Source organism: Dromiciops gliroides, chromosome 3 (genome assembly GCF_019393635.1).
Source record: "Dromiciops gliroides isolate mDroGli1 chromosome 3, mDroGli1.pri, whole genome shotgun sequence".
Taxonomy (NCBI): domain Eukaryota; kingdom Metazoa; phylum Chordata; class Mammalia; order Microbiotheria; family Microbiotheriidae; genus Dromiciops; species Dromiciops gliroides.
Window position 1 is genome coordinate 657,408,100 of NC_057863.1, and position 16,036 is coordinate 657,424,135.

Sequence of the window (16,036 nt, forward strand, 5' to 3'; positions counted from 1 at the left end):
GGCAGCTTAAATACCAGGAGATGTGCCCAAAGATAGACTGGACTCCAAGGATTCCTTTCCCTGCCTGCCTTAATTTCTGAGCTGATGACGTCTGGACAGAGCCGAGCACAGCTGGGAGATTATAAGGAGAGGTCCAGGTCAGCAACTGGGTTCAGACAACCGGAGACAATTCCGCCAAGGATCGATGTCTTCCCAACAGTTATTGGATTGTTCTTGCCACTTGGGACTCTGGGCTCCTCTCAGTATCCTGTGCTCCTGAGCTGCCCACCTTCCTGCCTACCGACAGAAATCTTCCAGGGTCTTGTTGGCTATGGCAAGAGTGATGAGACTGGAATATTGAAGGACCTAGCAAGTGAACCAGATAATTCCCTCTCCTCCTCTCTCTTCCTCTAACCCTTTCTTGAAAGACATCCCTCTGGTCCTCCACTGGCCCACATTTTCAGGGAAACCTAAGTGTTCATGTCTGAAGGATAGCTTGGTCTGACAACAGGCAGGGTCAGTCGGTCAACAAGCATTGATTAAGTGCCTACTCTGTGCCAGACACTGTGCTATGTTCTGGAGATACAAGGAATAGTGAAAAATAGTCCCTGTTCTGCAGGCGCTCACAGTCTGATGGGGGAGACATACACAGGATATCATGGAGAGACTCAACATAGAGAAGGCCTAGAATGAAGGAGAACCAGGAAAGACTTCTTGTCTTGTGGGATTTAGTTGGCGTTTAGGGAAGCCCAACAGAGAGGAGGAGGGAGAGTTCCCGTCATGGGGGACAGCCAGGAAAAATCCCTGAAGCAGGGAGATGGAGGCTCTTGTGTGAAAAGCAGCAAGGCAGGGGGCCCAGGGCCATTAAGAACATGCAGTGGAGTAAAACCTTAGACTGGAAGGGCAGGAGTGGCGGGTTATGGAGGGCTTGGAACACCAGGCAGAGGGCTCTCTATCTGATCCTGGAGGTGAGAGGGAGCTGCCCACAAGTTCCTGGCAGGGGCAGAGTGGGGGGTGGAGAACATGCTCATGTTCCATCTTTTTAGGAAGATCATTTTGGAAGCTGAGTGCAGGATTGCCTGGAATGGGGAGAGCTGGGCGGGAGACCAACCCTAATACTATTGCCATAGTCTAGGCATAAGGGGATGAGACTTCCCTCCGAGAAGCAGCCGTGTACAAGGAGGGAAAGCTATGTGAAGGTAAAATCAACAGACCTTGGAAACATATTGGCTCTGCATGGGGTGAGAGAGTGAGGAGTCAGAGATGACATTGAGTTTCCCAGCTTAGGGAACTTGGGAGGATGGTGTTGCCCTTAACAATAATGGGGGGGGCAGCTAGGTGGTGCAGTGGATAAAGCAGGGTCCCTGGAGTCAGGAGGACCTGAATCCAAATCTGGCCTCAGACACTTGACACTTGCTAGCTGTGTGACCCTGGGCAAGTCATTTAACCCCCATTGCCTGCAAAACAACAACAACAACAACAACAAAACCCACCAAAAAACCCACAGTAATAGATAGGGAAGTTTGGAAGAGGGAAGACTTTGGGGGAGAAAGATAAGGAGTACATTTAGGGCACATCAAAATGTTTATGGGGTATCCCATTGGAGAGTCCAGGAGGCAAAGAAGTTAGGGCCAGATGTGAGAATCATCAGTTTAGAGATGGTAATCAGATCCATGGGAATTGATGAGATCACCAAATGAAGTCATATAGAAAGAGGAGAAGAGAGGGCCCCGGGCAGACCCCAAGGGACAACTGAGCTTAGAGGGTGAGGGATGGAGGAGGATCCAGTAAAGGAGACAGAGAAGGCAGGAAGAGAACTGAGGAGAGAGCCATGAACGGTGTCCAAGGCTGCTGAGAGGTCAGAAAAGGCAATTAACTTTGGTAACTTTAAAGAGTGAAAGGGGAGGAAGTAGAGATAGAGGTTACAAATGGTCTTCTCAAGGAGTTTAGCCACAAATGGAGGGGGAGGCCTAGAATAGTAGTTATGGGGATGAAAGGATCAAGTGAGGCTTTTTTGAGGTTGGGGGAAACAAGGGCATGTCTGTAGGCAGCAGGGAAGCAGCCAATAGGCAGGAAGAGATTTAAGACAAGTGCGAAAGGATGAAGGTGGGTAGAGATGTGCTAGAGAAGATAGGAGGAATGGGATCCACGGGTGCATGGAGAAGGGCTGGTGACTGGGGCCTAACGGAATTCTCCCTGTCTTTGCCCTCCCCATCTCTCTTCTCTCCTTAGTGGTGCTTTGGGATCAGCCTGAAGACTGGGGGCTTGGAACCCCACTCAGCCTCGAGGAACAGGTGCTTAACTCCACTTTTGAAGCTTGTGACTCAGAAAAGAAAGGTGAGGAGAGGGTATCATGGGAGATCATGGGGATGAATGGCTTAGACCTCGTGGCAAAGGGGATATGATGTGGAACACGAGTGTAAGGGGTCTGACCTGGCCTGGGGCCCTTTAGTGGAAAGGCTTGACTGACGGGGCTAACTTGGTTGAGGGAATAGGGTGACACTGAGGTCTGTGGGGGAAGGGGATGACTCAGTCCCAGAAGCCCTAGGAGGGGAGGAGGAGCATGGGGCATCTGGGGAAGAAGATGCCCTGGGCATTCTTAGAACTAGACCCTTATCTCCTGGGGAAGAGGCTGGCCTGGCCTGGGGGTCCCTGGGAGAACAGGGGAGGGCCAAGCCTGACCTTACCCAGGCCCCTCCTTGCTATCTCCAGGTGTGGTAGCTGTGGGTCAGGTTCTGGCCTACCTGGAAGCAGTGACGGGCCGGGGTCCTCAGGACAGTGACCTGTGCAGCTTGGCCCAGGCCCTGGACCCCCATGGGGAGGGCCCTGCCGCCACTGTGGACCGAGCCACCTTCTTCAGCATCATGCAGAGCTGGATCGCCACCTGCCAACTGGGGCCGTAGGTGCCTCCTCTCATTCTCCTTCTGTTCCCCCGGACCCTGGCCCTCCCATGGAAGCCTGGGGTGGGGGGGCGGGAGGTGGGAAGGGGCACTGGCCCCTGGCCACCCATCCTCCTTATCTCTCCTCCCCTCCCCTCGGGTGAGGGCCTGAGCTCTGTCCCTCACCATCTGGCCTCCCTCCCACCCTGCTGGGCCTCCTCCTCCGGCCTAGGCTTTCCTCCTGCTGCTCCCCCCGGGAGGGCCGGGCCTGCAGGCTTTCTGAGCTTCCTCCCTTTGCTGCAGGGCATTGGAGCTGGAAGAGGAGGCAGCCGCGGAACCCAGCCTCTCGCCATCTGGTGAGGACTCTATTTATAGCCTGCAGCAGGCACGTCCAGGGTCAGACAGCAGGGGGACTTCCCAGGGAGCCTGTGAGGCCCTACCAGACTCTGGAGCCCTGGCGCAAGGGCTGGTCTGCTCCGCCTGTCCCCCTTCCCTTTGGGTCCCTCCCCCTGCTGCTGGGCCTTACCCTCCTTCCATCCCTTAGTACAGTGGAAAGAGATTTAGAAGTTTGAGCCCTTTTGTCTGCTGCCCACTTTGATCCAAGGACAGTCTGTTCCCCTCTCTGGGCCTCAGTTTTCTTATCTGTGAAGTGGGTTTGGACTAGACGACTCCGAATCTTCCAGCCCTAAGTCCTATGATTCTGTGTGACACATTTCCCTGCTAGGGAATGTCCGAATCCGTCTCAATGTAGGGCCTAGCTCCTTGACCTTGGGGGTCAGAGGGTCTCACAGATCAGTGCCTAGACTATATTCATAGTCTCCTGGGTGTCTGTGTGTCCTTGTTGACTTAGGAGACCCTGCCCAGCTGGAGAGCTATGGAGGCGAGGAAGTCTTGCCTGAGATGTAAGTAGGCCTCAGAGGAAACCACTGGTCGAGCAGCAAGCATTTCTTAAGGGGCTATGCTGGTGTAAAGATAAAGGGACAAAAGTTAGCCTAGGTCTCCAAGGAGCCCTAGAAGAGACCACATAGATATGTGTGCATGCACAGGCGTGCACACACACACATACACACACTCCCAAAGTAAGCTCAGAGTCCCTTGGCTCTTGGGAAGGACCTGAGGTGGGGGGACGAGGCAATAATGGAAACCACGGCCAAAGCCTGGGTGATGCCAGGCTGGCAGAGATGGGGCTCCAGAAAGGAGAAGCGGGAGATTGGGCCAGAGCACCAGCCACACCGCCCCTCCTTGGTCATGCAGGCCGGCCACAGCTGAGCTGCTTAGCAGCCTGGAGGAGCTGGAACTGAGCAATCGGAGGCTGGCAGGGGAGAATGCCAAGCTGCAGAAAAGTGTGGAGACGGCCGATGAGGGGGCTGCCCGGCTGGGGGAGGAGCTGGCCTCCCTGCGCAAGCGGCTCCGCAGGTTCGCTGCTTCCCATACCCAGGGGGCCTGAGACCTCCCTATCCCACTTGGAGCCCTCTGTGCCCAAGGAATTCCCATCCCTTTGAGACAGTCCTCTCCCCGGGAACCTTGCAGGCCCCCGTTCTCCTCCAGGGGTACTAGCTGCTCTACTCCTAGATGATTTTAGGGCTCCTACTCTGCCCTAACCTTCCCCACGGTTCTCCCATCCACACTTCTCCTGGGCAGGACACAGTATGCCCCTCAAAGACCATCTTTTCTGAGCTCCCCAAGCACCTTGAATAACTTCCCCAGTGGCTATTACCTCTTTCCCCTAGGGTCTCCTCCAGTTGCACCCCTTTCCCACTTTGTCTCTCACCCCAACTTTCCTCCCAGTGTTTCTGTTTAGTGCCCATTTGAGTCCTGTGCCTTTCCCTTATCTTTCCTGGCTCAGTTCCCAGCAGGCTTTGCAGTTTGCCAAGGCTGTGGATGAGGAACTGGAAGATATGAAGAGTTTGGCCAAGAGCCTGGAGGAGGAAAATCGCAGCCTCGTGGCCCAGGCTCGGCAGACGGTGAGCAGGGGTCTGAGGCCTGCCCGTTCTTGCCCCAGGAGCCCTGAAGGAAAGCCCTTGCCCAGCCTTCCTTTGCCCCGCCCCCCCTACGGCTGACACAGAGCCTCCCAAGACTCCTCCATCAGAGCTTTTCAGTGCATCGCTGGGCAGCTGGGGAAGTAAGGAAACAAGGAGAGCCTGGAGACCACATCTGCAATGGGAAGGCATGGATAGAGTCAGTTCTCCCAGAGAGCCCTTGGCAGGTCTTGCAACCCGTGGCTCTGAGCCGGAGTCCCACAAAGGTCCCTTTGGCCTGGCTCGGGCTGGGAAGACCAGGCCCCAGGGACCCCCAGTGATGGGTTTTGTTTTTTCCTGTGATCCCTGGGCAGGAAAGAGAACAGCAGCAGCTGGTGGCTAAGGTGGAGACCCTGCAGGAGGAGGTGAGAGAGGGCTGTGGGCAAGGAACTAAAAGCGATTAACAGGAGCTCACCAGGGGGGAATCACCCTGAGCAATCAGCAGTCCTCCTCCTCAATCTGCACCATTAACATTCTCACCCTCCCCTTTTAAAGTCTAGACAACAGCACAGGTTTATGGCTTTGCCAATTTCTGGGGCATAAATGCTCACATTGAAAATTCGCCATCAGCCATCAGGAGCCGGTGAGAGCTGGCTCCAGCACAGGCCTTGCTCTTTAGGCCTATATGGGTGCCAGGTCCCCGGTAACCATCAGGGTGGGGTGGCAGGGCAGAGGACAGTCCCAGCCTCCCAGTTTAAGGTACATACCAGACCAGAGACCACACCAGTGCTAAGGATACCCCAGGGCGGCTATCCATGGAATCATCAAGTCACAGAATTAGGGCCTGTTGTAGAAGACAAAACCAAGGCCCAAGGAAGGAAAGACTTGTGCCCAAGGCCATGTGTACATCAAGTCGGGGGCACTAAATTATTCCGGGCCAGTCCTGTCCTTTTGCCAATGAAGAAACTGAGTCTCAGAGAGGTGAGTCCAGGGTGCAAGCTCCTAGAAATAATGAAGAGCAAAGGCAGGCCTTGGACATAGGTGGTCTGGCTCCAAGACCACTAGACCCTCAGAGCCCCCGTGAAGCCACAGCCACTGCCAGGCCAGAGGGCCCTGGAGGAATAGGAAAATCCCAGTGTATGTTGGGGCGGGGGGGGGCTCAGTCACCATCCTGCCTCGTGCCAGTGATCCGTGGTGCTCATGAGGTGCAGGCAGGACAATGCTCACATTGAGTCGATGCAGAGGGACCCCAATCTGGGAGTAGGAGGTACCAGAACTGCAAGTAACAACAGGCTGGCCCAGGCCCAGCCCAGCCCAGCCACATCATCTTGGCTGCCACCAGCAGAGGCCAGAGCCAAGGGTCATTAACATGATCCTGAGGCCTCAATTCCCTGACTCTGAGATGCCCCTGCAGTAACCCCTGAGGGTGATTCCAAAGGCAACTTTGGACCAACAGACGGGGCAGAGGGATGAGACCAGAGTAATTAAGGAATAGCTGAGCACCTCCCCCTCCCATACCTGTTCCTACCAGCTGGGCAGGTGGTGACTCAGCAACCTGGCTCCCCGTCCTTCCCCTGCCCTTCACTGGGCAGCCTGAGGCAGCTGAGGAAGACAAGACTGCAGGGAGCTGGCCAGGATCCCAGGCTGGGGAGGGACTCTGGATAAGGGGAGGGCCAGGGGTACTGGTCAGAGGCAGGCAGGCCTGCCCAAGGCCATCCTCCAGCTCCTGGGCTGCTCAGGGATTTTCTAGCCTCTCTTTTTGCTGTGTCCCAGCAGAATGGGAAGTTGGTCGCCGAGAGGGACAGTGCGAAGAAGAGGAATGAGGAGCTGGCCACAGAGAAGGAGGCCTTGAGGGTACTCCCCCAGGACCCCCCCAGGGCCCTTTGGGCCCACACCCTGCCTCAAGCCAGGTCCCTGGCACTGAGGAGACCCTGGCCTGTGAGCAATCATGGAATGAATGTTAGTGATCCACTGGGCCAGTGGCCTCACTTTATAGATGGAGAAACTGAGGCCCAGAGGGGAAGAGACTTACCCAAGGTCACACAGCTGCTAAGGAGTAGCATTGGGATTTGGACCCAGGTCTCCTGACTCCAAATTCCTGATACCCCAGGGACTGTTGGTGATACAATCACTGGTGGGAGGATGGGGGTGGGGAGGCTTAAAAGCAGACTGTGGTGCTTGTCCTGATGGGTGCCAGCCCTACAGCAGCCGGGGGGGGGGGGGGAGGGGCAGGACAAGTTGACTTCCTGGGAGCTCCAGGTCAAGGCCAGGCATGAACAGATGGACTGGCCCCCCTCTCCCTCCCTGCAGCGTCAGCTGTGTGAGTATGAGAGCCTCATTTGCCATCGAGACACTATCCTCTCTGAGGTGAGTGGGGTGGGGGACGTGAGGGGGGTCAGCAGGCCAGGTGAGCCACCCCTCCCCTCCTCCTCCTGCTCAGTTTCACCCTGAGGTGGGAGGACCAGAGGACAGGGGCCACCCCTGGGCTCACCCAGCATGGACACACTCTAGGCCCCCTTGCTCAGCTCTTGGCCTTTCACCTGCCCGTTAACGTAGGGACCCAGGGCACCAGGCCCTGGCTAGTCTGCCCCACCCAACCCTCTCCGGTGACTGTGACTCTGCTTCTGGGTTTGCCAGCGGACAAATTGGACAGAGAATCTGGCCGAGGCCTTGGAGGAGAACAAGGCCACAATCCGGGTGGGTCCCTGGCCCTTGGGCCACCCCCCCACAATATACTCTGCTTCCCTTGGTGACTGCCCTCTCTCCATAGGCCCATCCCTGACTGTGTCCCTCTGGGAGGTAGATACAATGGGCTGGGCTTCCTGGGAAGGGTGTCCAAGCAGAGGCTCAGGGTCCCCTGATTTGAGTGGGAGGAGGAAGCAAGGACACCATCACTGGGGGAGAAGGGCAGAGAGTCGCATAGCTGGGGAAGGCACTTATACTCCCTCCCTCTAGGAGCTGAAGCAGAAAATCTCTCACCTGGAGGAGCAGCTGAGTCAGAGCCAGGACGGGCCTGAGGGGTGAGTGAGGGAGGGGACAGGCCTGTGCCAGCCCCAGCCCCCAGGGAGAAGCCCCGGGAACAGCAGCAGAGTCAGAGGACTCAGACTAGGAAGCCGGGAGTTGGTGGAGGGCGGAGGGAGGAAGAGCCAGATGGAGAAGGTCTTCTCATTGCTTTGCCCAGGTTTCAAGAAGGGAGCCAAGAACTAGCTGGGGAATGGATAAAGCTGCACCCCCAGTCACTGTGCTTGGAGATTGAGGCCATTCAGCAGGTGAGACTGTCCCCTGCTACGGAAGGGCAGTGAGCTGCAGCCCTAGCCCTGCCCCCCCAGGTGGCCCTTCTAGTGTGGCCCGGGAGTGGAATCAATATCCTGCCCTCTGACCTGCAGGGGGTCAGCCAAGGATGCAGCCCCTCCCCTGATAGACAGGACAACATGGGCTCCAAAGAAGGGCCAGACTGGACCGTGGCTCTGTCCCTCCTCTGGGGGCTGGGGCTGGGAGGGCTTCTCTGAGGCCTTTCAGTGAGTCAGCTGCTGTCCCCTCAGCCTGCCCCTCACAGCCCCTGACTCTGCCTCTCGCCCCAGTCTGGGCTCTTCCCTCGAGCCCTCACTGGTGACCCCATCGTGAGCCCCAAGTCGTCTGACCTGCCTGGTTCTCTTTCCCATCTCCAGCCTCCTCTTCCCCGCCATGGCCATCCCCCAAACCCTGATTCTCTCCATTGTTCTCCCTCTCTCCAATCTCTAAACCACTGTCTTCAGTCCAGCTTCGGGCCCAAACTTCTGCCCATTTCAGCATCTGGTTCTCAGCTGGCCTATCTCCAGCCTCCAGCCCAGCCTCATCGCTTTCTGTCTCCTGCCCAGACTCCACCCCGATCCACAAGCCCATCTGTTGCCCCATACCTGCCTTCTCTCCGTTGCTGTCCCCCCCATCTCAGTGATGACCCCCTTTCCGAATCCCTCCCTGGTCTCAGTCCAAACCTGCCCTGCTCATTTCCCTCATTCTCTCTCAGAGACAAGAAATGGGAGCAGGCCTTCGCAACCCTCTGTGTGGTGCTCAGCCTTGGGGAGAAGCCTTGCATGGAACGGGAGGAGCCGAGGTCCTATGTAAACCCCTAGCTGAGGAGTTGGTGAGTGAGGAGTGGTGACTTCTAGGACCCCAGAGCCTGGGGGGGGGGACTAGAAGACTATTTATTCTAGACTTGGGAGTGGGGAGGGATGATTTCTATTGGAGAGACCCTTCCAGGAAGCAGCAAGCTTCTCCTGTATCGGCTTAGGCCTTTAGGATGGCCTAGAATGCGAGCTTGGCCTTTTTTGTACCCTGGACTGCTTTGGCAGTCTGATAAAGCCTGTGGATCCTTTCTCGGAATGATCTCCAGTACAGAAAAGAAAAAAGCATGGCATTAGAAAGGAGCTAATTACATTGAAATACAGTTACCAGATTAAACAACCACCAGCAGCCAAGTTCCTGGAGCCCAGGTCACCAAGCCCTTTGCTTAGAGAGAACCTGGCTGGGGGGAAAGAGGAATTTTCTGAGTGGGGGAGGGGGGTGGGGAAGCAGCTGGTGATATGGCTAAGGGGAGCAGTCAGAGCAGAGAAATGAAGGGATGGGGTCTGTGTGATGATCCCCCACATCCTACTCTCTTTCCAGACAACTGCCCAAGAGAAGCCAAGTGAATCACTCAGCAGCAGGGAGGAGAATTCCTGGTGCGGATTTAGCAGTGAAAAGGGCCCCCCCCCACCCCCCTGCCCCACTTTACTTACCCTGCCTCAGCTTCCCTTCTCCCTCTCAAGCTGTGGCCAGACCGGTCCAATCCCTCAGGCCCCTCAGAGGCTCAGACTGTCCAGCCACAGCCCATTCAGGGGCTCACTTCAGACCCCTTAGCCCTTCATCTCAGCACCCCAGCCCTCCCCTCACTGGCTACCCAACTTGCTGTGCTCCCAGCCTGGCCCAGCTGCGTGCCTACAGCCTCCATCCCCCGCTCCTGCTCTCCACCCCCCCCAACACCCCCCTCCCCGGCCCATTTCCTTCCTGTGCTGCTTCTAATAAGGCTGTCTGCCTGGGCTGCTAATTGGACTCGTCTGCCAGCTGAGACAGGGCTATGTAGGGGTCCCAGAGAGGTGATCCTCCCCCCAGCATTAGGTGCTGGGTTCCCTAAGGGAGGGGGTGTGAGGATCCAGATACAGTGGCCCCTGGGAGCCTGGGGGACCCTAGGAGCAGGGTCTCTGAGAGGCTGAGAGCCGAGGCCCAGATGCTCAGGTCACCACAGGAAGTAGAGTGGGGCTGGCTGCGATCCTTTATTAGGAAGAAGGTGGTGGAGCCTTGGGGGCCCCCAGGGAAAAAGGGGTTCTGTTAGGCTGGGGTGAACAGCAGAGAAGGAGGGAGAGGGCGGTGCCCCGGCTGGAGGAGGCTGTAATGACTGTGTCCTTTCCACAGCTCACTTGGAGAGAAGGGCAGCTGTGGACAGTGGGACCAACAAAGAGCCGGCGAAAATGGGCTGAGGCCCCAAGACGGGGTATGGAGCCCCCAGCCCTTCTCTTTCCAGTGACACCCCCCCCACACACACACACACACCCAGCTCCTGATATGCTGAGGGAAAATCTGAGCTCTGAGCGAGGAGGGCTGGGTAATAAGGCACTCAATGCCTCTAATGAGCCCGATGGCACAGCAGGGGTCGGCAAATCCGAACGGTCGTGGGAGGCAAGTCTGGTCCCCGGGGAGCCTCCCCCGCCCCTCCACACCAGCCGACACCCAGATAAACACAAATGAGCGAGCACACACGACCCTTGGGTACATCTGAGAGTGTCAGTCCATCAGAAAAAGGCAGGCAGGCGGCTACCCACAGAGCTCCAGGCAGCAGGCCTGGGGGAGGCTCTAGCACAGACTGGGCACAGAGGGGGGAGGAAGCCTGCAGAAAAAAAACAAACCCTTGGAGTTGGGAGTTTGAATCCTGGCTCTTCCGCTTCATGGGGAACACTAGGCAAGTGACTTCCCTTCTTAGAACCCCCAATTCCTCATCTGCAACAGAGGTTAGGTTCGGTGACCTAAGGATTCTTGAGTGTGGAAGGCACTGGCAGGGCTCGGCATGGCCAGGTCTATCTCGGGGCTGGCCCCAGCCGAGCTCCCCGAAGCCATCTAGTGGCCCCCGATCTCAGGAGCTGTCCACCCCGGAGGGAGAAGTATGGTCTGATAAGGCACCGTCCCTGACCTCAGGAAGCTCCCGTCAATAGAGGAATAGGACCCTCTAACTCTCCCCAACATAAAACAATACCTGGCAGGTGAGGAGGGCAGGAATAACAAGGCACTCGATGCCTCTGATGAGCTGAGGGCTCTCGGAGTCTGAAGGAACAGCACAGTGTGGGGCCCTGAATTTGGAGGCCAAGCCCACTCCCCAGTTGGGACCTCGACTTCCCCACAATGCAAGTGTTGGCAAAGGCCCAGAGACCGGAGATCCCAGGTCACAGAGAAGGCTTCATCTGACAGGGGCCAGCAGAAGTGGAGGAGGCTGTTTGCCCTTGACTCGGTGGGCAGCAGGTTTTGGTCAGATCTGTGAATGGGAGGGGCCTGAAAGCTGGGCAGCCCGTCATGTGGCATAGAGGCAAAGAAGCTCCGATCCCGGTCAAATGTCTCCTACTTACATGATCTTGGGCCCTCAGTTTCCTTGTCTGTAAAAGGAGAGGGTGCATTCTGTGCCCTGAAGTCTTTTCCATTGCTGCATCTCTGAGTTATGAGCAAAGAATAAAGCAGAGGGGTGAGAGCAGAGATGGGCAGGCCTTTGGGGAAGCTCTGCTCTGCTTGAAGGTTAGGGCCCATAGAAGGGAGAAAGAAGCATGAAAGAAAGCTGTTTGGAGGTGAAATCCAAAGGAAGGGAACTGAGACAGGAAACATAGAGGGAGATTCCTCAAGACTTGAAACCTAAGTGGGAATGAGGGCAAGAGAAGAGTCAAGGCGATGCCAAGGTTTGGGATGATGGGGGGCAGGGCCGGTGGAGAATGACAGCTCTGTGCTTTGGGAGCAACTGCACTGTGACTGGCCATGGCATGGGTTATAGTGCTTCCTCTGGGTGACCCGTTAGATGCTGAACCTCAGTTCAGTCTCTTTGTTCCCTCAGGCTGGACACCCAAGCACCCTCGGGAGCCTGCAGCCCGGAGACTCCCCTGATGCTGGGAGGTGAGGTGACCAGGCAGGGGCTCAGAGGGGAATGGGTGGGAGTCAGGGCCCTCACGCTACAGTGGGGCCCTAGTGCCTGGGCTGTGTCAGTCGCTGTGTGGCTTGGGCAGGCCTCCCTTTCCTCACCTGTCAGAGGAGAGGGCTGGCCTAAATGATTTCCAAGATCCCCCCTCCCCAAGCTTTACATACTATCCCTGCCATTGCTGAGGGTGCTCTTGGCTTCTCCCCTCAGCAGCCCCAGTGATCCAGGCCCCCATCAGGCCTTGGAGCCAGTAAGGAGCCAGCTGGTTTCAGCTCAGAGCAGGACAAGCTGGGATCAGATCTACCCCAGCCCTTTAACTGTCCAGAGACTGAGGTAAGCTGCCCCTGGACTCCCAGCCATGGGGTAGGGATCGTGATCAATCCCCAGGCCGTCATGCTGGCTGTGTCTGCTTCTTCCAGGATCCTCTGCCTTCCCTTGGCCCAGCCACGCATCCTGGGCCTCCTGTTACTGCTGCTTCTGCTCTCTGCCCTGGTCCTGGCCTCCTCCCGGTCTCTGGCCTGGCCCTACCTCCAGCTGCATTACCTCGGGCCCCCACCAGTGTGAGCCCCTGGCACTGTTTCTGATCCAATAAATTCCCTCCATTCCCCCACCCCCAGCCCGGAGTGCTGTTCTGCTTTGTAGGGACACCACTCCTTAGGGAGACCCTGGAGACCTGAGCGTGACTTCCTGCATCTCTCCTTGGGTGCTGGTAGCATTCTAGGAGCTGGTGGAGTTACTCTGTCACCGCTCAGGAATAGGGAGTCCCCATTCCCCCCCAAGTTATGCAGGGTCACTACAGGGGGAGGAATGCTGAATGTGGAATCAGAAGGCCTGGGTTCAAATTCTGCTCCTGCCCCCTTAAGGCCCCTGCTTAACCCTTAAGGTCCCTCCATTAATACACTCTAGGTAAAGTTGTAAACTGATCCAGTCATTCTGTAGAGCAAAGGGCAATAAAACTGTGCGTGCTCTTTGACCTAGTAATACCACTACTAGGTTGGTATCCTAAAAGAGATTTTTTTAAAAAGTTGAATTTGAAATTGGGGTGATGCCCATCAATTGGGGAATGGCCGAACAAATTGTGGGATGAGATTGGGATGGAACACTAGTGTGCTGTGGGAAATGAGGAGCAGGATGCTTTCAGAAGGACTTATGAAAAATGCAATCCATCTCCAGAGAAAGAACTGATGGTATATGAATACAGATTGGAGCATAAATGTTTTTGTTCCTCTTTCTAAAGTTTTTTTGTCTGTTTTCTTTCACAACCTGACTAATGTGGAAATGTTTTGCATGACTGCACATGTATAACTTATGTTGAATTACTTGATTTAAGGGGGGTGGGGAGGGACAGAGGAAGATAATTTGGAACATAAAATTTTAAAAATCGATGTGAAAATTTGTTTATACATGTAACTTGGGAAAAATTCTAAATAAATAAATAAAATTAAAAACAACAACAACACAACCAAATCTTTAAGGTCCCCCCTGGGATGTCCTGGCAGGAAAAGACTTTCAGGATCATCTAGGCCACCTCCCTCATCTGACACCTGGGGAAACTGAGACCAGGAGGCCTCATTCTCCTACCCAAGATTGGACTTTACACGAACAGTAACCCTAGAACCTTGTTCGGTTGTTAGCCAACTTTTATATGGCCGAATTTCTGCTATTACAACCAATTAGCTCTCTCCATTCTGAGTCTGGAGTTTGGGCCAATTAGAAAGCCATCTGCGCCCACCTGAACCCCCTTTGGACTTCCTGGCAGGGGCGAAGTCACTTGGGAACGTCGACATCTGATAGTTAGTGATGCACACCTCGCCATCCCTCCAGGAGGATTTCAGTGACCTCTCAATCCCACCTACCTCCCAGTACCCTGCCGGCCAGCCCTCTGCCCCGACTGCATCTGTCAGGTGTTTAGCTCTCCAAGCTGTGCTGGGGGCAGATTGGATAGAAAGGGCAGGAGCAAAACAGGTCCTGGCAGGCTCAGGTCCAGAGGACCAGAAAACCAGAAACGGGAGAGACCAAGAACGATGGAGAGAGCAAGAGACAAGCCGAGATAAGATGGTGAACAGAGAGAGAGAGAAGAGAAAGGAAAGGCGGGGAGGGAGGGAAGGGACGGGTAGACTGAGCTAGAGAGGAGACGAAACGGAGATAGCCCAGAGGTCCGGAACACCAGAGGCAACGGGAACCCAGGAAAAGGAAACGCCTCCCCAGGGACACAAAGAGGGAAACAGGCCCGGAGAGTCAGGCACACCCGTACAAGGGCCGGGGACGGACACTGAGGCAAGGAGGGAAATGGGAGTGACGGAAAGCAGGCTGACACGGGATAACCGGAGGCCCCCGGGACCGGGGCAGGGTTGTGGCAGCCCGGCCCCCAAACTCCTCCACCCCCCAATGCAATAAAAACACCCGAAACTGAGAAAAGACGAAGATTTTTTATTGGAGGAGGGGTGGGGTGTAAGGACGCCGCGGGGAGCGCAACGTCAGTTGGCGGCCGCATCGCTGACCACCAGGAGCTTGTGCATGTAGGAGTTGAGCCAGCGGCGCCGCTCCAGGGCGGCCAGCAGGCGCGCCCGCTCTCGAAACGCAGCGTCGTCCGCCACCACCAGGCGCCGTTGGGGTCCGGCGCTCGGGGCAGGGTTCTGGGGGCCGGGCTCGGTCTGGGGGCGGGGCTCGGGGGCCCGGGCCGGGCCTGCCTCCCCAGTCAGCTGCAGACTCCAGTCCCGAAGGGTCAGAGACGCTGGAGGCGGGGCCCACGGGAGCCAGGGGCTGAAAGGGGAATGGGTGGAGGGAGAGAGATGGGCACCGGGGCTCCCCTCCCTGGCTCTCCACATCCCGATCAGTCTCGAAGGGCAAGGAAACCGCGACCACTCGGATTCCCGCCCGCGAAATCCTACCTGCAATCGCCTTCAAGTCCATGGCCACGCTCCTGTCTCCCCAGTCTGGTCCGATCCCTTCCCATCTCTGAGCCCACCACTCTCCCCCGCCCCGAGTCCCAGCCCAGTGTGTCTCCCCAGTTTCTTCCAGAATCTCCTGCTCTCTGTCGCTTTCTCTCAAGCCGTCTTTGGTGTTTGGTTCTTCTTTCGATCTGAGACTGTCTCTCAGGAGTCCCATCCTCTGCTTTCCTCCCTCCAGTTCATCTGCATTGCTATCTCTCGGGGTCTATCTCTTTGTATCTCTTGTCCCTGTTAGTCACACCTATCACGAGCTCAACCTCTCTCTGTCTCTGTATGTCTCTCAACCCATTTAACTCTGCGAGTCCTTGGTTCCTGTGTATCTTTCAGGCTCTCTGTGTGTGGCCTGGGAGAACATCTCTTGGTCCGCACCCCCATACCTACCTGGGGCTTTCAGGGCGGGGCAAAACAGCCCCGGTGGTGCCAGGGATCCCAGGCAGCAACAGCAGCAGTAACAGCAGCAGCCCGCACCGGCGGCGCCCTGGGCTCTTGGGGTTCTCCATCACCTGTAGGGGACACAAGTCCTGCTCAGCCGCTCCGGCCATCTCCCCACTCCCCCTCCGGTCTCCTGGCAGGTCCCGCCCGTACCCGTCTTGTTCTGTCCTGAGCGAGGCGCAGCCTATCTCCGCCACCCCCAAAGCCCTTATAAGGCCCTCGCTGACGCAGGCCCGGGCCGGGCAGGGCCGCAGCGGTCACGCCGCCCCAGCCTCATTAGGCTCTGCTGCCGGTAATGAGCCGCAGAGAGGCGGGGGCGGCCGAGCGAGCCAGCGCAGTCGGGCCTAATTGGGCCCGGGAGGGGCCAGGGCTGGCGAGAGGGAGAGAGATGAGGGGACAGTAGAGAGACAAGCGGACCCGATTAGGCAAGCAGAAAAGACAGGGCATGGGGTGATTAGAGGAGACGTCGATAGGTAAGCAAGACTCATGGAAGGCCGGCTCGACGTTCAGACCATCAGAGAGAGGAAAGACATCACATGGAAGACAGACGTAGAGGAACCACCCCGGAAGAGGAAGAAAAGGGATGATCAGGCAGCCAGGGTCCAAAAGAACTACGGGACAGACAGGGCCAGAGAGGAGTGGAGAAGGACG

General features: G+C 56.6%; 2 protein-coding genes across 2 annotated transcripts; one reads left to right on the forward strand and one right to left on the reverse strand.

Annotated features, from left to right (window-relative positions):
• Positions 1-2,701: 2,701 nt before the first annotated feature.
• Positions 2,702-13,014, forward strand: KASH5 (KASH domain containing 5). The gene is made up of 17 exons (XM_043998577.1): positions 2,702-2,878; positions 3,162-3,214; positions 3,709-3,760; positions 4,113-4,274; positions 4,705-4,822; positions 5,191-5,241; positions 6,593-6,670; positions 7,127-7,183; positions 7,454-7,513; positions 7,772-7,836; positions 7,998-8,085; positions 8,823-8,939; positions 9,461-9,516; positions 10,247-10,325; positions 11,922-11,980; positions 12,216-12,335; positions 12,422-13,014. The coding sequence occupies exons 1-17, from the start codon at positions 2,844-2,846 to the stop codon at positions 12,564-12,566; spliced, it is 1,395 nt and encodes a 464-aa protein (XP_043854512.1). The 5' UTR covers positions 2,702-2,843; the 3' UTR covers positions 12,567-13,014.
• Positions 13,015-14,479: 1,465 nt separating this feature from the next.
• Positions 14,480-15,665, reverse strand: PTH2 (parathyroid hormone 2). Its single transcript, XM_043993999.1, has 2 exons — positions 15,335-15,665; positions 14,480-14,765 (listed from the first exon to the last, which is right to left on the reverse strand). Exons 1-2 carry the CDS (start codon positions 15,493-15,495, stop codon positions 14,480-14,482), a joined length of 447 nt encoding a protein of 148 aa, XP_043849934.1. The 5' UTR covers positions 15,496-15,665.
• Positions 15,666-16,036: the final 371 nt, after the last annotated feature.